Consider the following 23,031-nt stretch of genomic DNA (forward strand, 5'->3'; position numbering starts at 1 on the left):
ATTCTTGACTATGAAATGGATAGAGAAGTGCCCATAATTTTGGGAAGGCCATTTCTTGCAACAGGCCGCACCTTGATTGATGTACAAAAAGGATAATTGACCATGAGGGTACAGGAAGAGCATGTCACATTCAATGTGTTCAAGGCAATGACATTCCCAAATGAGATTGAGGAGTGCTCAGCCATTTCAGTTGTTGACTCTTTGGTGGCAGAAAAGTTTGAGCAAGACAACTTTGAGAAAAAATGAGGAAGAAGTTGTTGAGCAAATAGATTGGTTGGAAGCCAATTCAACAATGCCGAGCTACACAAGGAAGTTTGAATCTTTGGACTTGGCTGAACGAGAACACAAGCCATCTCAGCCATCAAGCAAAGAACCACCTGTCCTAGAACTTAAGCCCTTGCCACCGCATTTGAGGTATGCCTACTTAGGTGCATCTTCCACCCTTACAGTCATTATTTATACCGTATTGACAAAGGACCAAGAGGAGAAGCTGCTCACGGTTTTAAGAGAATTCCAAGGGGCCATTGGTTGGACTATAGCGGACATAAAGAGTATGAGTCCCTCATTTTGTACGCACAAGATTCTTTTGGAAGATGATAAATAAGGGTACATAGAGGGACAAAGAAGGATGAATCCGATCATGAAAGAAGTGGCCAAGAAGGAGATAATCAAGTGGTTGGATGCGGGGATAATCTATCCAATCTCCGACAGTGCATGGGTGAGTCCAGTCCAATGTGTTCCTAAGAAAGGGGGGATTACTGTTGTAGAGAATGAAAAGAATGAGTTAATTCCCACAAGAACTGTAACGGGCTGGAGGATATGCATGGACTATAGGAAGCTCAATAAGGCCACCAGAAAGGATCATTTTCCTCTCCCCTTTATCGATCAGATGTTGGACATATTGGCGAGGAAGGAGTATTATTGCTTGTTGAATGGATATTCTGGATATAATCAGATTGTTATTGCACTGGACTATATGAGGCTTAATAAGGCCACCAGAAAGGATCATTTTCCTCTCCCCTTTATCGAGTTGGAGGATATGCATGGACTATAGGAAGAAAGGATCATTTTCCTCTCCCCTTTATCGATCAGATGTTGGACAGAGTGGCGGGAAGGAGTATTATGCTTGTTGGATGAATATTCTGGATATAATCAGATTGCTATTACACCGGAAGATCAACATAAGACCACATTTACTTGTCCATTTGGCACATTTGCTTTTAGAAGAATGCCATTCGGCCTTTGTAATGCTCCAGCAACGTTTCAGCGATGCATGATGGCTATCTTTACTGATATGGTGGAACAATACTTGGAGGTATTCATGGACAACTTCTCGGTTTTCGGGGAAAATTTTGATGATTGTCTCATTAACTTGGCCAAAGTCTTGAAGAGATGTGAAGAGACTAACTTAGTTCTCAATTGGGAAAAATGCCACTTCATGGTCAACGAGGGGATAGTGTTGGGACACAGAGTTTCAAAAAATGGCCTTGAGGTTGACAAAGCAAAGCTTGCTATAATAGAGAAGCTACCACCGCCGACCAATGTAAAAGGACTTAGAAATCTCCTTGGACATGCTGGGTTTTATCGGAGATTCATTAAGGATTTTTCAAAGATTTCCAAGCCTCTTTGCAGTTTATTGGAGAATGACAACCAATTCAATTTTGATGAGGTATGTATGGCAGCGTTTATGGACCTTAAAAAATGACTTATCTCAGCACCGATCATTGTGGCGCCGGATTGGTCCCTACCGTTTGAAGTCATGTGCAATGCAAGTGACTGGGTTGTAGGAGCTGTTTTGGGGCAACGAAAGAACAAAGTATTTCACTCCATCTACTATGCCAGCAAGACACTCTCAGTGGCTCAATTGAACTACACAGTGACAGAGAAGGAATTGCTTGTAGTAGTCTTTGCTTTTGATAAGTTCAGAGCCTACTTGGTGGGGACTAAAGTCATAGTCTACACAGATCACTCAGCCATCAAATACCTTGTGGAGAAGAATGATGCCAAACCTCAATTAATCAAATGGGTGCTCCTCTTGCAAGAATTTGACTTGGAAATCAGGGATAGAAAACGAACAGAGAACCAGGTGGTTGATCACCTATCTTGGCTGGAAAGACTGGATGTGGGTGAAGAATCTGTGATCATTAATGAAGTTTTCATGATGATCAGTTGTTTACAGTTGCCCAATCTCAAGTGTCGTGGTATGCAGCTTTTGTCAACTACTTGGTGAGACACTTCCATACCATCCTATGGGAATCTGTACATCTTTGTGGCAGTTGATTATGTGTCAAAATGGGTAGAAGCGGCTGCATTTCCCACAAATGACTCAAAGGTGGTGATGAACTTCATAAGGAAGCAAATCTTTACAAGATTTGGCACACCAAGAGCAATAATTAGTGATGAAGGGACTCATTTTTGCAACAAGTATTTTGCTGGCCTTCTTGCTCCATGTGGTGTGAGACACAAGGTTGCCACGAGCTACCATCCCCAATCCAATGGGCAAGCCGAGGTCTTCAACAGAGAAGTCAAGACAATTTTGGAGAAAACTGTTTGTCCCACAAGGAAAGATTGGTCCAAAAGACTTAATGATGTACTGTGGGCCTACAGAACAGCGTTCAAGACACCTATTGGCATGTCACCATACCAGTTGGTGTTTGGCAAAGCATGTCATTTGCCGCTCGAACTGGAGCATAAGGCATATTGGGCGCTTAAGCAGTTGAATTTGGACATGGGGGTGGGTGGCGAGAAGAGGTTTTTGCAGCTCAACGAGTTAGATGAATTCTAACTCTAAGCTTATGAGAATGCAAAGCTCTACAAAGAGAAGGTCAAACGGTGGCATGACAAGAGAATTCTGAGCATAACGTTTAAACCAGGGCAGCAAGTCCTCTTGTTTAATTTAAGACTAAAGCTCTTCCCTGGAAAGCTGAAATCTAGGTGGTCGGGTCCATTCATGGTATCCACGGTTTCAAACGTTTAAACCAGGGCAGCAAGTCCTCTTGTTTAATTTAAGACTAAAGCTCTTCCCCGGAAAGCTGAAATCTAGGTGGTCGGGTCCATTCATGGTATCCACGGTTTCCCCCCATGGGGCAGTGGAGCTGCAAGAAAACAACTCTGGGAGGAAATTTTTGGAGAATGGCCAACGGATCAAGCACTATTGCGGAGGTCCTGTGGATCGTTGCAAGACTTCAATCATCTTGCAGGAGGCATGAATCAGGGAAGTAGTCAAGCTGATGACTCAAAAACAAGCGCTTTTGGGAAGCAACCCACGAATTGTTTTGATTTGTTTTTATTTTTGTTCTACTACCTTTGCATTTCAGAAAATAGAGTACCAGAGACGTGAGAAAGAAGAAGAAAGAGAGCAGCTGAGAGGAAGACCCGAAGAGAATGACAAGGAGAAATTCTAGAAGATCCAAGTTCTAGCTTATCATTCTTTCTTCTCTCTGTTAGCTTGATTCTTCTGTTATTTTGATATTGATTAAGACATGGCATATTTTGAAAATCTGGAACTTGTAAATCTCAGTATGAACTAATTTGTTTAAGCTAGGCCTACTAATGGAACCAAGGTTGTAAGAATGGCAATTTGTTTATGAGATGCTATTGAGTTACTATTCATGTTCATTCATGTGTGTTAATGCCTATTTCTATTCTTGACTGGCCATCAATTATAGAATACAAGATTAAGATTAATACTAGAAAGGTTAGTTTTAATCGGATCCAACATGGATGATGCATGTTCAATAACCTTGTCTTAGTTCTTGATTAGTGGATGGTATAAGAATATATTATTCACCTTGCATAACTTAAAGAAACCTGAGCTTAGATCTGCATTCTGAGAACTGGATTTCACATAGGAATATGCTGGAAATGGTTTAAAGAATCTTAGTCATAATTAATTCGGAAGAATTTTATGCAGTAAAGGAGTTTCTGTTAACAGGGGTAGTAAATGTTGTAGCATTTCAGTAACACTTTTAGGCAGACTTGCAATTGAGGGAAAATTAGTAGACCTAGCTCATTTTCATCATTGATTTACAAACCATAATTACGTTTTTGCTATTTTTAGTCACTTTTAATTGCATTTATTCTGTATCCATCTTCTTCACTTCGTTTTAGTGAATTTTTGTCAAACTCATTCTTACTTGATTTGTTGATTACATAACTTCCCACACTTATTTTTAGTGATTCAATCTCTATGGGACGATATTTGTACTTTGGTACACTTTATTACTTGTACGATCTGTGCACTTAGGGATTCACACAACAACATACCTGCATGCCAACCTCAATAGAGATAGTTCTCGCTGATGCCACATCAATCCCGAGCAATCTAGAAAGTATGTAGCCAAAGAAGAATCCAGATGCGTGAAGAAGAGAGGCAGCAAGCACCACTTGCAGTCCAGACTTGAGGATTGCAGAAGAGCTCTGGGCAATAGCATTCCCGCAAAGAATGGCTACAGTCCCGACCGCGATGGGTGGCATCAGGGGGGAAATAAGTCTAACTAGGCCCTGGAAGTACTGATTTAGAAATGCACCGGCCAATACGGGAAGAAGCACAACCTGGTTCAAGCTTCAAAGCATGAATTATATAGTAAAGAAAATGATTACCCTGGTAGAAACTAGAAGTAGCAAAAAAGTATTAATACTTCACTTCACCTGCAGTGTTGAGACCAGTAGTCCAACTGCATCTACTGCTACATACTGCCCAGCGAGTTTCGCTGTGAGAAAGGGCGTCATGATCTGCATGAGAATGATTATTGAAGATGATCTCTTACTTGAAAGAGTGACAAGGAATATAGACTTTGGCAATCAGAAAAATGCTTTTATTGAAATAAAGAAAAAAAGGGGTTCATAACTTGAAGCAGGATGTGCAAGTGAAAATAATACTCAACCGACCATGGAGAGAAATATACTTGCAGGGAGATCATAAGTGCATTAGGTTAATCACCAATACTTGCTCTACTTAATAAGCTGAGAATTATAGTTTTTTTATTTTATTTTATTTTATTTTAAGAAAAATGGTTTAATAGAATCAGAAAGAACTTGAAACAAGGAGGTGTCCACTAATGTGATTTGTTGTGTGCGTTATTAAATGGGAAAGAACTTCGAGTTCTCCATCACTTCCTAAGTGGCGAAAGAAGCAGACAACTTCCCTGAAGTATTCGAAGAACTATAACAAACGTATGTCTTTCTACACAGCGAACTGAATACATTCTGAACTGTTCAACCAAACCTATATAAAGAAGACAATGCAGGAAGATGATAGCTATGTAGGTTTACCGACCACAGCTGTTAATGTGCTCGCTGCTGTCATTAAGACTGAAAGTGCGACATTTCCTCTGTTAAAACAAAATAGACCATTTAATCTCTGCGAGTGTCGGTTCCTTTGATCTTCGAGTCGACAAATTCTAATAATACAATTCTTTAAAATTCACATACCGAGCAATATAAGTGACGATGTTACTCGCCGTTCCTGCAACCGTTCACCCGAAACAAAATAACTAAAGGAGAGTCGAGAGATAAATCCATGTACAGTACGAGAAGAGAGGATGACATACCGCCTGGGCAGCAACCAACCAATATTAAACCAGCAGCATAATAAGATGGCAGGTTTAAAAGTTTGCTTACAACAAATCCAGATATTGGCATCACCTGCAAAATAATAATAATAATAATAATAATAAAATAAATAAAAAAAAATCTTCTCTGCTAGAATTAAAAAGAATGTTCAGCAAAACAAAGGTCTCTGCGAGGTTGGTATAGCACTATTTCTTACGGCATCAAGATGGCAGTGGCAACAAGAAATTTTGATGATCACAATTCACATATCGATATAGTTAGCCATTCGGTATTAGTTTTAGCATTCAACAAGGCATCATATGGCACCTTGACCTTTATAAGGTTCAAATTGTTGTTTGGTAAGTAACTTTGGATAACTTTATTTGGATTGTGCAACTGGCTTGAATTAGCTCAAAGTGAACAAATTTACACCCCTAAAAACCCATCTGGACCAATTTACTAAGTATGCGAATCTTTTTCCCTCTATATACATGTTTCAACACGAATCTGAACACAAGATTCATATTTTATTCTCTTTTAAATTTTACACTTTAACTGAATACGATTTTTTTCCCGTATTTAATGCAATATTTACTACGGTATATGAATTATTCTCCTTCTAATTTCATGTATGTATGGCAAGTCGGGGATTTTACACTTCAAACCAAAAGGGTTTAAACCGTCACCCTTTAAAGCCGCGCACAAAATAGATCTTAAAAATATAACATTAGTTAAACACTTATTGAGACCATCAAATTAATCAGTCGTCAACCACATGGTCGCTCATTAACTGTGTTTAAAAAATGGTAATTTTTCTAATTTAACAAAACATGAGACAACTAAAAGAATAATGCTAAGAGCAACTCCAACCATGTTAGCTATTTCATATTTTTAGCTAAAATAGCTAATAATATAGTTAGAGTTTAGTTTTTCTCTACTCCAACTATTAGTTAAATTGTTAGCTATTTTGGAAAATACATTTTACACTAACTAAATATAGCTAGCAAGAAGAGATTATTTGTATTATTTTATTCTTTCAAACAATAGTAAATGTAAAGGTTCTTTCTATATTCAATAAAAAAATTTATATTTTTAAACTCAATAAATATTAAAATAATCTATGCTTAGCTAAAATAGAGAGTATAGTTGGAGTGTATCACCAAAATATTATTAGCTAAAATAATTTTTTAACTATTTTAACTAAAATTTAATTAAAATTTAGAGAATTGACCGTAATGGGCCGCTCAAAAAAACCGAGCGCCGTGGAAATACATATCACTCAGTCAAAGAAAGATGATGGAGAATTGACCGTAATGGGCCGCTCAAAAAAACCCTCAGTAGATGTTAATCGTAAATGAGAAGATTGGTTACGTTGAAATGGATTCGCATTCACAGAGCTCCTTCAAGGGGGCTCTCTAAATTTTTAGCTAAATTCTAACTAAAATGACTTAAAAGTTATTTTAACTAGCAACTTTTTAGTGAGCGACTCTAACTATACTCTCTATTTAAAGTAAACATAAATTATTTTAATATTTTTTTTGAGTTTAAAACATACATAACTTTTTCTTAACTTTTATTTTATGTCAAAATAAATAATAAAATAATAAAAGAAATAAATAATTAGCCACTTCTTATTAATTATATTTAGTTAGTAAAATATATTTTTAACTAAAATAACTAATTACTTAATTAATAATTAGAGTGGAAAAAAGATTTTAAAAAAAAATCATTAACAATTTTAACAAGCATATTATTCTCAATTTTGTTTTAACTCACGAGTTGTCATAAATTGGTAGGCATTTGCACCTAAAGGACAAAGTTGTACATGTTTTGAAAAGGGCCATTTCCGGTATTTCAAAAAACAAAATTACTGGTCCTGCTAGGATATAATAAGAAAATGTATTTGGAAGCAAATTTTCCGCTGCAAAACCAGAACTCACAGAGTATTGAAGAACAAAACCAGCAAGCAATTCCTTGGGCATGGCCAAAGCACCGCGAAGGTCATCGAAAGTGAGGGTCATGCCCATGCCAAGCATAGTGAGTGTTATGCCGAGAACCGTCCATTCGGGCTTAACCCAGTCGAAGGAACTCGGCTTGACCAGCCCCAGCAAGCATCCCAGAGCCACCCATATGGGAAACGCCGTGGAAATCGCTTCACCGATCACTTCAATCCAATCCCTCAAACTCCGATCCGTATTCGCATTGTAGCTGTTCGACGAAATGCCGCAACGAACCAAAGTGGTCTCGTTATATTTCCTTTTCGTAGCGGCTTCTCTGCACAGAGCGAGACCACTCGGTTCGTTTCTGAGTAATGAAGACGAAGAAGATGGTTTGGTTTTTGAAAAACAGAGAAATTCTAGAACAGAAAGCTTAGTTTTTTGTGCTAAATTGGGTGAAAATCTTTCTGGGATTTGGACTAAATTGAAGGATCTTCTTCCATGAGAGCAGGAAAGTGAAGACTGCATTTTTGTTTTTTTGTAACTTCACTTCTGTTTTTTCTCTCTCTATCTCACTAATGGGAATCAGACGACTGGCTTTGCCATTTATATTTAATAGCTAAGCAGAATCTGTCGTTTGGTTCAGCTGGAAGCGCATGAATATTTTATCGTTGTTGGTCATGAACTTGGAGGCACTTTTGGATTTAGACACCATGAAATCTGGTAATAAACGAGAATGGGGGACCCACCTGATATATACCCAATATTATTAGGAGTTAATGCAACAAAAACAAATGGTGTGTGAGATTTACTTTAAATCTCATTTTAATTTTTAAAATGTCTCGCATTTAAGGTGGTCTTACTCGCATTTAAGGTGGTCTTACTCTATTTCAGTTTTGATAATTAATATGTTAAATATATAACAGTATATCTAAAATTTAGAAACTATATATGAAAATCAATTTTTCTTTTTTATATTTTTTTAGTCCCTAAACTTCAAATATTTTTAATTTAGGTCTCTAATTTATACAGATTTTGTTAAATATTTAACACTTAGATAATAGAAGAACCGAAGCAGAACTAAAGTAAAACTTGAGAGACTAACTATGAGACATTTTAAAAGTCAGAGATCAAAATAAATCTGATGATAAACCTAAAAAACTATTTCAATTTGTGAGATTAACCCTATTATTAACCATCTTTTTGGGACAAAAAAAAACTAAAAGATATTTTTGAATTCTAAAATATGGTAGTAAAGTGTTCTAGAGGTGTTTAGCATCGTCTTCCCTCATAATTTTTGGCTTTTAGCAATTTGTCTTTCAAACTTTTAAATTTGACAATTTGTCCTCCAACTTTCTAATTTGGTCTTGTTAAATTGAGAATATGTGGTTTTATACACATACCCTTTTTACTCTCCACACCTCTTTAGATTTATGTTGTGTTTGATAGGATGGATAGAAAAAAGAAATAAAGGAGAAGCAAAATACTTAAGTAAAGGAAATAAAATAATTTTCTCTCATGTTGTTTAGTAGAAGAGAAAGAAAAGTGAAAAAAAAGTTAAATCTAAGGTATTTTATAATAATACCTCAATGCAAATAAAAATATGATGAATGGTGAAGATTAAAATTTTATTTTACACCTCATTTGTTTGTCAAATTTTTTCTCTCATCTTTTCTTCCCAAGGATTAAAAATTGGTGGGCCTCAAGAATTTTTATTTTCGTTCCTTCCACATTTCCTCTCTACTAAACAATTTAAAATTCTATTTTACTCTCTAAAATCCTTCTTTTATAATCTTTTCTCTCTCTTTTCCACTCTACCAAGCACACTGTAAAAGTTTCTTATTACAAAAAAACTTTAAATAAAAGGACAATAGACTTAATTATATAATTCAATTTAATTACAAAAAAGAAACTAATGACAGTTTTTTTTTTCTCACTCTCCATACACCCCACATATTATATTCTCAAATTATAAATTATTATTATTTCAAAATCCATAACAAAATCCTATTTTTCACTTTACATAGAGATATGTTCGATTTTCTTTGCTATTTATTGCATGAAGATTTTTCTTTTATTTTTTATTTTATGTTTATATTTGTTTTTTAATCATTTTTTAAGCTAATTATTTCACTTTTTTTTTCGCTTTTCATACGGTTAGATTTGATCATTTTTTTCCCTTAATTCTTTTTTTTTTTTTTATGTTGCTTGTGCTCATGTGCTGTCTTATTGCACTTTCATTTGCCTATGTATCGGATCAATATGCAGTCAATATAATGCAACTCAGGACCTCAGGTGTCGTTTTTTCATTTTTTTCATTTATTATTTATTAGTTTTTTTTCCTGAATTGTTTATTTTGCAATTTTTTTTTTCTTTTCCAATGTTATTTGGGCGCTTTTTCACAGGAAGACATCTCTATTCCCAGTTAAAGAAATCCTCCTACTGAACTATTAAAAAAAAGAAAAAAAAAAAAAGACCCTCCCCAGAGCTTCAACAAATACATAAATAAATAAATTATAATATTAAAATAAGACCCTCCATGCCCAGAGCTTCAACAAATACATAAATAAATAAATTATAATATTAAAATAATAAAATTAATTTATGTGTGGTTTGTAGTTAAAAGAGGGCGTAGAGAGTAGAGATGCTGGTGTGGACACAAAAAAATGATTGTAAATAGAACTATCTTTAATAATTTTATGTAAAGAGAGAGGTAATTTTGAAATAAATAAGGGTGTGTAAAAAGAAAATTTAATTATTTAAAAATTATATAAAGTGTGTAGTTAGAAGGTGGTGTGGAGAGTAAAATAGGGACGTGTGAATTGAACCACCCATTGAGAATTTGAATTTAAAAGACTTGCATTAGGGTTTGAATTAACTTTGGAAATTTTTTGTTAGACACGAAATTTTTATGTCCTCACATGACGCGTACGTGGGCTTTCTGTCACCATTTTAACAGAAAACAAAGCAAAATAAGACAAATTACATCAATTTAGAATGTTCAAGAGTAAATTATCAAAATTAGAAATTTAAGAGCAAGTTACAAAAAGTTGAAAAGTTTAAGGGGCAACAAAGCTAAAAAACCATATACTTAAATCATGTTGAAATATTATAAATATCCTCAAAGTTTTATCTGATTAAAAAAATTCTTTGCATATATCTAAACAAAAAATTTAAAAGAATCTTTAAGAGATAAATTTTTAGAACATAAAAAATGGTCACAATAATTTGTATCGACGTATTATTTAAATGTTCTTCAACTAAAAAATAATTGTTCGGACAAAAAATACAAGAAACCAAAAAACAGAAAGGGCAAATGCATACTCTCCTACCTATTCCTTCGGCATTCAGCCCGGCCGACGTATTTCGTCACTACAAGAGTAAACTCAAGGGAGAGATCTGGGGAGTTTTCTGAGGAAAAAGAGAATTGAGAGAGGATAGAGAAGGGATTTGAGAAAGATTATTATCTAGCAAGTCATATTATGTTAAGTTATTTAAAAAATTTAATATACTTTTTAAATGATTTCTCTGTGTTTTTTTTTTCTAAAGCCCATTAAATGACTTGACATGTAATGTGGGGTGTCATTTTTAGCACAAAAATTGAACAATGATGCATTGCTATCTCCAATTAGGAAGCTCGGTAGGAATGGCAATGTTGCGGGGATGGAGGATGATTTTTTATGTCTATCCACACTATCCTAAACTATTCTCATCTCCGTCTTCATCCCCACTTAAGGAGCGGTGCGGTCGGAGTCGGGAGTTTCTTATTGGGGGAGCCTTCCTCATACCCGCCACATTCTCCATTTTATAAGATTATGCATTTTAAAATTATAGCAATTTAAAATAAAAATATAGTAGAAATTCATTATAAATTTAGACTAAAATTAAAAGTTTCATGATAAAAACTAAATTCTTAACATATTGCAAGCTAAATACAAAAGTAATAACTAACATATAAATAAAAAAAGTTTAACAACACCAAAATGTAAATGTAAATTATCCTTTATTGTTTATTGTTAATAGCTTCAATTTTTATTGTATGATTACACATTAATATGAGAATATGGGGACGGAGGCGGGTTCTCACCCAACCATGAATGGTGGACTAGATTTTATTCTCATCTTTAATAAGTATCTCTCATTCCTGCCCCATTTGAGGTGGGACCCCATTCCCTGTTCCTGCGATAAATATTGTTATCCCTAAAGCTCGGTCCTCAGCCATCTCCCATTATTGTCGTGATAATAATGTCTTCAATTATTGCTTATTTGGCCCCCAACTGCCAAGAAACAAATGCTTATTGCCCTTCTTAGCAAAAAGTCAAGAAATGTGTATTGCCCCACCTAATTTTTGTCAACAATCAACATTCTGAAGTGGGTTGAGCAGCCGAGCCTGGCGGTTTCGTTGTTTCCTTTTAATTACAAATATGAGATACTCGGTATTCGGTGGCTTGCGGTCTTTTTACTTAATCTAGTTGAGCCACGTGTACGCATCCGGAGAATAAGTTTATGAGTTTAATTACTCATAAAAACATCTAATCGTGTTTGGAATTAATCTTGTTTATGTTTTTCACATTTTTTGAGAAAAAAAAATGAAAACGTTTATAAAACGGTGTTTGACACAATAAAAATAAAAAATAAAAATAAAAACGATTTTTTGATTTAGTGTAAAATAAGAGAGAAATGAAAAACGACTTTTAGTCGTTTTTCATTTTTTATTTTTGTTTTGTCCTCTCTCGAGCAGAGAGAAAGAGAGAGAGACATTAATGGTTTTTTATACTGAAAATAATCTCTTAATAAAACTACCAAACACATTTTTTAAAATAATTTATGTCTGAAATTGAAAACGTTTTCATTTTCATTTTCATACGAAAAACACCCCGTTCATTTCGCTGATTCGAGTTTTGCTACAGTAAAATGCTCTCAGAAACAGTCACATCTAACTTTTTTGCTACAGTAAAAAGCTCTCACACAACATCACATATCAACTCGAATTAGCGAACCGAACGGGCCAAAAATCATTTTGGAACGAGTTCCAAACGCACCCGTAGCCTCTTAGTTTTTCGAAAATAAGTTTGTTAATTAGGGTAGGAAGAAAAAATATTTAAAAAAATACCTCGAAAAAGAAATCACAAGAGTTTTGACAAAAAAAAAAAAAAAACTTAAGTAGGGAGATAGTAAAAAAAAAAAAAAAAACTAATCATTTTGATTAAAAGAAATTGAGAAAAAGAAAATATTTCAAAAAAATATTGTAAAAAACTAAACTTTGAGATAATATTAGAGGGGGAAAAAAGACAATAGACAAAAGAAAAGAAGAAAAAAATTAAAAAAGAAAAAGAGGAAAAAATAAAAATAAATTGTATAGGAGTTTTAAGGGGGGAAAAGGAACATCAAACAAAAAGGGAAAAAAAAATAGAAAAGGTAAAATAACAAAAGCAAAACATGAAGGAATAAATTAGAGAGTGTGACACATGACCAAAAGAGAAGTAACCTTTTAACTCTTTTACGTATGTTTAGATAATATTGATAATATGTGTAGCTTAGAAGAAAATAAATTTGCTCCCTGAAAAAAAAAGGAGGGAAAGTAATTTGTGTGAAAGTTTTAAAAAGAATAAAATAGTATTAAAAATCTTATCTATCTATTACGTCTATTATTTCTATTTATACTATTATATATTAAAAAAAAGTTATGAAGCTAGCAGCTCTGGATATATTTTTTTTTCCTATTCATGCTAATTTTTTCATTTTTTATTTATTATCTGTGGTTTTCTCTTACTTATAGTTTAAGAAAAATTATTTAATTTTTAATTCTATTTAATTTTTTATACTTTTTACTTACTTGTTATATATTATATTCTCTTACTTACAACTTAAAAAAAATGATTTAATCTTTATTTTCATTTATGTCATTCATCTATTCTACTTTTTATTTACGTGTTATGTTTTCTCTTTATTAAGGCTTAGGAAAAAAAAAATGAAATTACAGCTAGCTGTCGTGTTTTAATTTTCATGTCCACTTATACCCTTTTTATTTTTTATTTTTTTTACTTTATTGTTTATTTTGACCTTTATGTTATTTGTTCTTGTGCTATTTCTTACTTCTAACTGAAGAGAAAGTGGTCAAATTAAAAATTATTTCTTCTGAATCGTCTAGGTCTAGCTCCCCAAAATAGGAGCTGGGGTCCGTACATTAAGAAATAATCATGTAATTCTTTATTCATTTATTTCTTTTTCCTATTTACATGCTTTTCTTTCTGTATTAAATTTTTTTTATTCGTTGTTAATTTATTAGGCAAAATTTATGGTAGGAACTAAACTTTTGTCCTATCGTGACACTTTTTTTTAATCGTTAGATTAACTTTTTAATGGTTTAATTTGAGACTAAATGTAGTTCTGCAAAGCATGACTTAAAAATTTTAACATAAACACTGAGCAAATCATATTGTTAAGAAAAATTAATTAAACAGTTAAAATAACAAAAATAATGTGACGTTCAAAATGTGTTTTACGCGTAGCTTGCACTTGCATTTTGCAGTCTTAATAGCAAGCTTGTAACTTTCCATTGTATGATACTGTTTGGTTTGGTATCCATGAAAACTTGCACCGTCTTGAGATTTTTTTTCCTGAGTCTGGTAATGCTCAAGATCACAACGCGGTTTAAAACACAAAATACAATGTGCATTTTTAATCTTTCCAACACCTCTTTAAGATGTTACAACCATTTATCTACTCAAGAATGCGGGTGCAGTTCTCCCAAAGATAAAAAGAAAACCAAAAATAAAAATCCAAGAAAAGTTTACCATAGCTGCCCGTCTTCAACATGGCTCCCTGCCTGTGTTTAGCATGGTTCCCCCTTACCATACAGGGAACTGGATCGATGGAAATCTCCAAAATTCGATTTCAATCTTGTCTAAGTCCTTTGGTGGTTTTGTTGTTCAGGCTTGAGCAGTTCGATCTTCGGATACGAGAGGACACGTGTCGCGCTCTTGATCCTAAAGGGGACCTCTTCTAGCCAGAATCAGTCATAATTCAATCTTGGGTTTGGGTGGGCACATTCTGTCTCCAAATTCCAGCCAGGACACTACCAAAGATGGAATGGCAAACACTTGAAACAGCACATGGAACTGCTGTTAAAGGATTTCCAAAGTGTTGGGTCGCCAGAACAACTCCGAGCACCGAGTTCTGCAACATTAAAAGTGTCCATAAGAGCACAACCTTCCCAATTGAACAAATAAAAGCCAACAAATCAAACATAATAGTACTTAAAAGGAATAGGACATCATGAATTGTGTATGATATATGGATATATGAACAACATACCAATCATAAAATCAACCAAGTAGCTAAAAAACAGAAACCAACATTGAGGGCATGTAAAACCTGAAAATTGCTGCCACCCTATTAGCATAACATGGCGACAGTTGTGAAAATTTGTTGAACGTTTGAGAAGCAGCTCAATGAGAAAATTGTGAAGGATACATACCTGCATGCCAACCTCAATAGAGATAGTTCTCGCTGATGCCACATCAATCCCGAGCAATCTAGAAAGTATGTAGCCAAAGAAGAATCCAGATGCGTGAAGAAGAGAGGCAGCAAGCACCACTTGCAGTCCAGACTTGAGGATTGCAGAAGAGCTCTGGGCAATAGCATTCCCGCAAAGAATGGCTACAGTCCCGACCGCGATGGGTGGCATCAAGGGGGAAATAAGTCTAACTAGGCCTGGAAGTACTGATTTAGAAATGCACCGGCCAATACGGGAAGAAGCACAACCTGGTTCAAGCTTCAAAGCATGAATTATATAGTAAAGAAAATGATTACCCTAGTAGAAACTAGAAGTTGCAAAAAAGTATTAATACTTCACTTCACCTGCAGTGTTGAGACCAGTAGTCCAACTGCATCTACTGCTACATACTGCCCAGCGAGTTTCGCTGTGAGAAAGGGCATCATGATCTGCATGAGAATGATTATTGAAGATAATCTCTTACTTGAAAGAGTGACAAGGAATATAGACTTTGGCAACCAGAAAAATGCTTTTATTGAAATAAAGAAAAAAGGGGTTCATAACTTGAAGCAGGAAGTGCAAATGAAAATAATACTCAACCGACCATGGAGAGAAATATACTTGCAGGGAGATCATAACTGCATCAGGTTAATCACCAATACTTTGTTCTACTTAATAAGCTGAGAATTATAGATTTTTTTTTTATTTTTAAGGAGCAACAAAGCTAAAAACCATATACTTAAATCATGTTGATATATTATAAATATCCTCAAAGTTTTATCTGATTAAAAAAATTCTTTACATATATCTAAAAAAAAGATTTAAAAGAATCTTTAAGAGATAAATTTTTAGAACATAAAAAATGCCCACAATAATTTGTATCGACGTATTATTTAAATGTTCTTCAACTAAAAAATAATTGTTCGGACAAAAAACACAAGAAACCAAATAACAGAAAGGGCAAATGCATACTCTCCTACCTATTCCTTCGGCTTTCAGCCCGGCCTAAAGTAAAAATTAAAAAGTATAACTAATGTGAAGTTAATGAGCTTGAGCAGGCATAAGGATAAAGATTGGAGAACGCATACAAATGGGTATACTAAGGCCAATACGGAGTGGAAAGATAGAAATAAATATCTAGTTAAAAAAGGTGTTGATGTTGGGCAGCTTTTAAATTATAGTGATGATGACCTAGCTCCAGATTTTGACCACTATGATGTTAAGCAGGTATGTGCCCTTTTCTTGCTTTCATGTTGTAAAGAAAGCGAATGCCCTTTTCTTTTGTTCATTTCTCTTTCTTGGTGTAACGGATGCGAATCTTGCATGTTAATCTGACCGTAGCTTCAAATGAAGAATCGAGGGAAAAAGAGGAAATTTGGAACTAGTGTCAACATAGAAGAGAATGAGAGTGAATGTTATGCTAAGGAAGGGCAGAAGAAGCTCCTTATCCTTGACATGAATGGAATTTTAGTCCACATTGTTCGTTGCTATATTACTTCTCATTTTATAAATTCAAAATTTTGTTTGATTTCTAGTAGATACAGCACCCCCACACCCTTGAGCTCTTTTTTAAAATTAGGAAAACGATATTGCACGTTTTATTCATTTTGACCAAACACTCTCATAGCCACCCACATCATTTGATAGCTATAAATTCAAAACTTTGTTTGATTACTAGTAGATGCAACACCCCCTTGAGCTCTTTTTTAATAGTAAGAAAAGGTGCATGTTTCATCCAATGTGAGAAAACACTTTCACACAGTTACAATCCTGTAACTACGTTGAGATGCCCACCCCAATCATTTGAGACTATAAATTCAAAATTTGTTTGATTTCTAGTAGATACAGCACCCCCACCCCCTTGAGCTCTTTTTTAATGTTAGGAAAAGGATATTGCACGTTTCATCCATTTTGACCAAACAATCTCATAGCCACCCACATCATTTGAGAGCTATAAATTCAAAACTTTGTTTTGATTGCTAGTAGATGCAACACCCCCTTGAGCTTTTTTTTAATAGTAACAAAAGGTGCACGTTTCATCCAGTGCGAGGAAAGACTCTCACGCATTTAAAATCCTATAACTACGTTGAAATGGCCACCCCAATCATTTGAGACTATAAATTCAAAAATTTGTTTGATTTCTAGTAGATACATCACCCCTACCCCCTTAAGCTCTTTTTTAATATTAGGAAAATGATATTGCAGGTTTCATCCATTTTGACCAAACACTCTCATTGCCACCCACATCATTTGAGAGCTTAAAATTCAAAACTTTGTTTGATTGCTAGTAGATGCAACACCCCCTTAGCTCTTTTTTAATAGTAGGAAAAGGTGCACGTTTCATCCAGTGTGAGTAAACACTCTCACGCAATTACAATCATTGGGGTTGTGCAACCTTCGCCAACCTAATTGCTCCATTGGAAAAAAATCTCTCAGCTGTGAGTGGATTCGCATTTATATTAATGGTAAGGTTGATTTCATTTATCACTTATTTTATTTTGTTTGTTCTTCTTTATTGTTATTTTCCTTTATAACTTCTTTACTTTTACAGGTTTTTGCTTTTGAAAGGTTCAAGCAAATCCAAAAATATATGCTTGAACAACAAAATACAAAAAGACCAGTAGAGTTCTCACATTTTTTGGGATGGATTAAGAGTGTTAATAAAGCGCTGATGAACAGCCGCAGTTTGAAAAAGGCCCATGAATATGTGGCCATGTTAGATTAGGTAAGTGGCTGTTAAAACAGCCTCTCCCCAGAAATATTTTGGGACATGGGTTGAGAGAACAGGCAACCTCTAGAATGTGTCTGTTTTTCCTTTCTGCCACACATCATTTGAGAGCTATAAATTCAAAACTTTGTTTGATTGCTAGTAGATGCAACACCCCCTTGAGCTTTTTTTTAATAGTAAGAAAAGGTGCACGTTTCATCCAGTGCGAGGAAAGACTCACGCAGTTAAAATCCTATAACTACGTTGAAATGGCCACCCCAATCATTTGAGACTATAAATTCAAAAATTTGTTTGATTTCTAGTAGATACATCACCCCTACCCCCTTAAGCTCTTTTTTAATATTAGGAAAATGATATTGCAGGTTTCATCCATTTTGACCAAACACTCTCATTGCCACCCACATCATTTGAGAGCTTAAAATTCAAAACTTTGTTTGATTGCTAGTAGATGCAACACCCCCTTAGCTCTTTTTTAATAGTAGGAAAAGGTGCACGTTTCATCCAGTGTGAGTAAACACTCTCACGCAATTACAATCATTGGGGTTGTGCAACCTTCGCCAACCTAATTGCTCCATTGGAAAAAAATCTCTCAGCTGTGAGTGGATTCGCATTTATATTAATGGTAAGGTTGATTTCATTTATCACTTATTTTATTTTGTTTGTTCTTCTTTATTGTTATTTTCCTTTATAACTTCTTTACTTTTACAGGTTTTTGCTTTTGAAAGGTTCAAGCAAATCCAAAAATATATGCTTGAACAACAAAATACAAAAAGACCAGTAGAGTTCTCACATTTTTTGGGATGGATTAAGAGTGTTAATAAAGCGCTGATGAACAGCCGCAGTTTGAAAAAGGCCCATGAATATGTGGCCATGTTAGATTAGGTAAGTGGCTGTTAAAACAGCCTCTCCCCAGAAATATTTTGGGACATGGGTTGAGAGAACAGGCAACCTCTAGAATGTGTCTGTTTTTCCTTTCTGCCACCCCGTTCTGTTGGGGTGTGTCAACACAAGAACTTTGGTGAATAATGCCCTGGCTCCCAAGATATTCTCCTAGAGTTGTCTCAAAATATTCTTTTGCATTGTCAGTCTTCAACACTTGTATCTTTGTGGCAAATTGTGTCTGAATCATAGTATTGAAATTTTTAAAAATTTGCCCAACTTCAGATTTTTCTTTCATGAGAAACAACCAGGTGATTCTGGTATGATCATCAACAAAGGACACAAACCACCTTGTACCATTAATATTTTTTATTCTAGATGGCCCCCATACATCACTATGAATCATGAAAAAATGATGAGATGCTTTGTATGGCTGAATATGGTAAGAATTACGAACATGTTTTGAGAATTGGCACACTTCACATTGAAACAACTTCGGATTTTTATTGATAAATAAAGAAGGAAACAATTTTTCGATATATAAAAAATTTGGATGACCTAAACGATAGTGCCATAACATGATTGCACTATCTTTATTGGTGTTTTCAACAGATACTAAGCCTACAGTATGAGTTCGTCTTCTAGGAGGTCTGTCAACTTTGAGAAGATAAAGTCCCGAGCTTACCCTAGCACTGCCAATCATCTGAATCCAAAACCTGAAATTCACACAAATCCGAGGAGAATTTAGCAAACACAATTAATTTCTTGAGAGAGTTTACTCACTGATAAAAGATTGCAATCCAGATTAGGAACATGAAATACTGTCTTCAACTCTAGGGTTTCTGAGAGAATAATAGACCCTGTCCCAGCCACTTTAGCGAGTGATCCATCAGCAATTTTTATTGTAAGATTATCTTGACATGGTCTGTAATGATGAAACATAGTTCTGTCTCCTGTCATGTGATCAGATGCCCCAGAGTCTACTATCCATGTGTCCTTATTTTTGGAATCAACAGAAAGAGCACTCAAGTAATTACCTTTGTGTGCCAAAGATTCGTTTCCAATGTTACCCTGAGCAGTTGCTGCTTGTAAGAACATCTTTTGTAGGGTTTCAAGTTGTTCCTTGTTGAAAGGATTGGATTTCGAGGAAGTAGAATTTCCTTCTTCAACTGCAACATGATTTTCGCGGCTATCTTTGTCCGTAGCTGGTCGTGAAGGTTTCCAATCTGCAGGTTTGCCATGTAGCTTCCAGCATGTCTCACGGATGTGTCCTGTTTTTCGGCAATGATCGCACCATGGTCTCCCCTTCTTCTGCCGATTGTCGTAGCTGGTGTTCTGGGCTCCTCGAACAGCTAGGGCAGATGAGTTATCCGTGATCGAAGCACTGATGGATGATTCCCCGAGCATCCCCTTTTTCCTGCTTTCTTCTTTGCGCACTTCAGAAAAAACTTCTCAGATGCTTGGTAGGGGTTTTGTCCCTAATATTCTTCCTCGAACTTCATCCAAGTTCTTGTTGAGTCCCATCAAGAACTTGAATATTCTCTTCTTTTCCACGATTTCTCTGAATCTTTTTGCATCACCCGGACAGTCCAACTTAGAGTCCTCAAATACGTCTAATTGTTCCCAATTACGGGTGAGGATATTGTAGAATTGGGTGGCAGAAAGATCTCCTTGTCGAAGGTCATGGATTGTAGTTTCAATCTCAAAAATTACTGAGGTATTTTCCTTACTCGAGTAAAATTCTTTAGCCACATCCCATATTTCATGTGCAGTGCTGTAGAGCAAAAAATTCTCACCTAGTTCGTTGGTCATTGAATTTATTAACCATGACATGACCATATTGCTCTCTGTTTTCCAGAGTCTGAATGTGGGATCCCCTTCCTTTCGAGGGATGATCTCGCCTGTGAGATATTCGTCCTTCCCTTTTCCGCATATGTACATCATAACGGACTGCGACCATTGAAGATAATTGTTCCCATTCAGTTTGTGCCCTGTAATGGGAAGATGAACGCCTTTTGCAATTCCATAGGGGTGCTAGGATTCGAGACTCCAGAGCCTAAAGTGACTTCGGATGATGACTCCTTCTGCCTCTTGGTGGCCATTCCGTATTTGGTCATCAGAGAGGGATTTTTGGAAGGCTCTGATGCCATGTGAAAAATTGAGAAATAACTAGAATATTTCTCATTGAATAATGAATTAACGAAAATAAGTTTAAATAGGAGGAGATGCCCCAATCGATTCCTCAAAACAAGGAACTGATAAACTAAAACACTATCTCTAATCCTAGTAAAGATAATAAACAGGAAAAATAAATGAGAGGATCAGGTAAGTCATTATCCGAATCTCTTTATTTTTAGAAACCAAAAGACTAACTTAACCCTAGTAATTTAAACACCGAATTTCCACAGATAGATTATAGAATATAGTTTATAGATTATAGAATATAGTTTATAGATTATAGATTACGAAATAAGACAAACAAGTGATATCACAACTAGAAACTCTCACAAGGACCATACATGCAATGTATCAACTAGATGTCGTTTTAAAATCCAGCTACATTCTTTAACAGGTAAAGTTTACATTAGTGCACTTACAAAAATCTAATTAAACCTCATATAACAACAAAAGATATCTCTCAAAGAAGAAACGATCCATGTACGGAAATAAGTGGCAATAGCATAAGAAGGATAAAGGTACATAGAAAAGAAAAAATACACAAAACTGTAAAACAATGTAAACATACCTCATGGTGTGACGTTCAGATAGCATTAACAGTTAGCAATAATAAGGAGAGTTCCAACTTCCAAGGGCAAAGAGATGCAACCTGTAAAAGGATAATAAATGTTGCGCATAAGAGACCAGCGTGAAAGAATAAGAATACAAGTCCATAACAAGCAGCTATTTGTTTCCTTTATATGTAATGACGAATAGTCATGGGAGCCAAACAAAAATAGGACACAAAATCACATGTACTTTAGAAAACACAAATCTAACATGAAATTAAAAAATGGGAAAAAAATAAAATGAGTATCTAAAAGCACATTATGGTAGATTAATATACATCATTAGAAGAGAGTGTTCGTGCAAGAAATTGTAAATCACAGCTATTAAAGCTTGATGAAGCATCTAAAATACACTAGCCAAAAGCATAGGGCCACCTAGATCACATAATTAAGCCAAAAATACTAAAAGGACATGTCGTCTATGTCTACGAAATAGCAGGCAATACCAGCTAAACATAAGCTATCAGATTAATGAGGAACCAAATTTGCATGTCTACATCAGAGAACACATTTCCCAGTCATTTACTTCAGCAGTGCTATTACTGGTCAAAAAGGAATATTGATACAACAGTCAACTTCTGAAATCCAGCTTCTCAGATGCTATTGGATTTAAAAAGATGCTAATGCTTTCAAATTCTTTACACTTGTTGCTACATACACTGTGCAGCATTACGTAATCCCTAAAATGCTTGCGTTATCAATTCCTTCTCACCGTAACACTCCTGCCTTTAGTACACACCTCTTGACATCTAGTAACCAACACCAAATCTTCACCACACATTGTACTAACAAAATAGCCTTCAGTTATGAATCACAGTAACTTGATTGGTCAGGCCTTTCTCTCATGCAATACTTGCTTCAGATAACGGACCGAACTAGAAACTAAAAACCCAGGAGGGAAAACAAACTGAAACAAACTTTGTATCTATAGTTCGCACATAATGAAGCGGAAACAGCAATCTCCAAATCTTGCATGTTATAAAAATTTAGAGAACTCCCCTTCACTTTGGAAAAAATTCTAATTGAAACAATAAACCACAGAGGAAGCTCATAGAAACTGATTTCTCACTCTGCCAACATGACAGATATAAAAAATAAGAGCTAAGAAGCAAGGCGTCAAAATACCTCATTAGCGGATTACAGGGATTTCACCCATATAATGCCACCAACACAATGCATCATTAGTCTGGATTTACACCATAAATAAGTTAACATGTGTTTTACAAGGAGAAAACCAACACTGGGCAGAAGGAATCCAAAAAAAATAGCAAAACAGTAATAACTAATAAAGTTAAAAAACTTACTTGACCAAGAAATTCAACCTTCAGCTTCATTGTGGAATAGTCTTGCCAAAGAACAGCATATCTCACGCAATGGATACACTTCTCTTAGTATATGTTGTTGTTCTTCTAAGAAAATGATTTATATGGAGGGAACTCCACTCACAAAATTTTCTCCTTAACCCTGGATGTTAGGTTCTCTACATGCTCCAGTTCTTCTAAAGGAAATTATATGAGATGGACAATCTGTCTGTTCAGATATTTACCATAACCCAAACTCCAAACACTAAACCACAAGGTGTCAAAAGAAGGAAATTTCTTCACAAATGAAAGCCTGTATTTCTGACAATCTAATTCACCTTTTTCTTTT

The 23,031-nt window shown here is 35.0% G+C and overlaps 1 protein-coding gene and 1 long non-coding RNA gene across 3 annotated transcripts in view; both read right to left on the reverse strand.

Moving 5' to 3' along the window:
* Positions 1-8,176, reverse strand: part of LOC21394267 (probable sodium/metabolite cotransporter BASS1, chloroplastic) — an 11,917-nt gene extending 3,741 nt beyond the window's left edge. The window contains exons 1-6 of the mRNA XM_024166825.1: positions 7,494-8,176; positions 5,553-5,646; positions 5,434-5,467; positions 5,279-5,333; positions 4,651-4,734; positions 4,267-4,554 (exon numbers count right to left, since the gene is read on the reverse strand). Coding sequence (XP_024022593.1) covers positions 4,267-4,554; positions 4,651-4,734; positions 5,279-5,333; positions 5,434-5,467; positions 5,553-5,646; positions 7,494-8,018 — 1,080 coding nt within the window. The 5' untranslated portion in view covers positions 8,019-8,176. The remainder of the gene's footprint in view (positions 1-4,266; positions 4,555-4,650; positions 4,735-5,278; positions 5,334-5,433; positions 5,468-5,552; positions 5,647-7,493) is intronic.
* A 5,813-nt stretch (positions 8,177-13,989) lies between these two features.
* On the reverse strand, positions 13,990-22,547 carry LOC21394269. Of its 2 annotated transcripts, XR_002902373.1 has the most exons (5): positions 22,507-22,547; positions 21,342-21,422; positions 15,354-15,437; positions 14,971-15,257; positions 13,990-14,669 (listed from the first exon to the last, which is right to left on the reverse strand). It is a non-coding gene; the product is annotated as an uncharacterized LOC21394269 (long non-coding RNA). The 2 variants fall into 2 exon arrangements; XR_002902372.1 differs by lacking the exon at positions 22,507-22,547 and having other exon boundaries at positions 13,992-14,669; positions 21,342-21,583.
* Between the last annotated feature and the right edge of the window lie 484 nt (positions 22,548-23,031).

The sequence above is a fragment of the Morus notabilis genome, unplaced genomic scaffold (assembly GCF_000414095.1).
Source record: "Morus notabilis unplaced genomic scaffold, ASM41409v2 Scaffold1276, whole genome shotgun sequence".
Taxonomy (NCBI): Eukaryota; Viridiplantae; Streptophyta; class Magnoliopsida; order Rosales; family Moraceae; genus Morus; species Morus notabilis.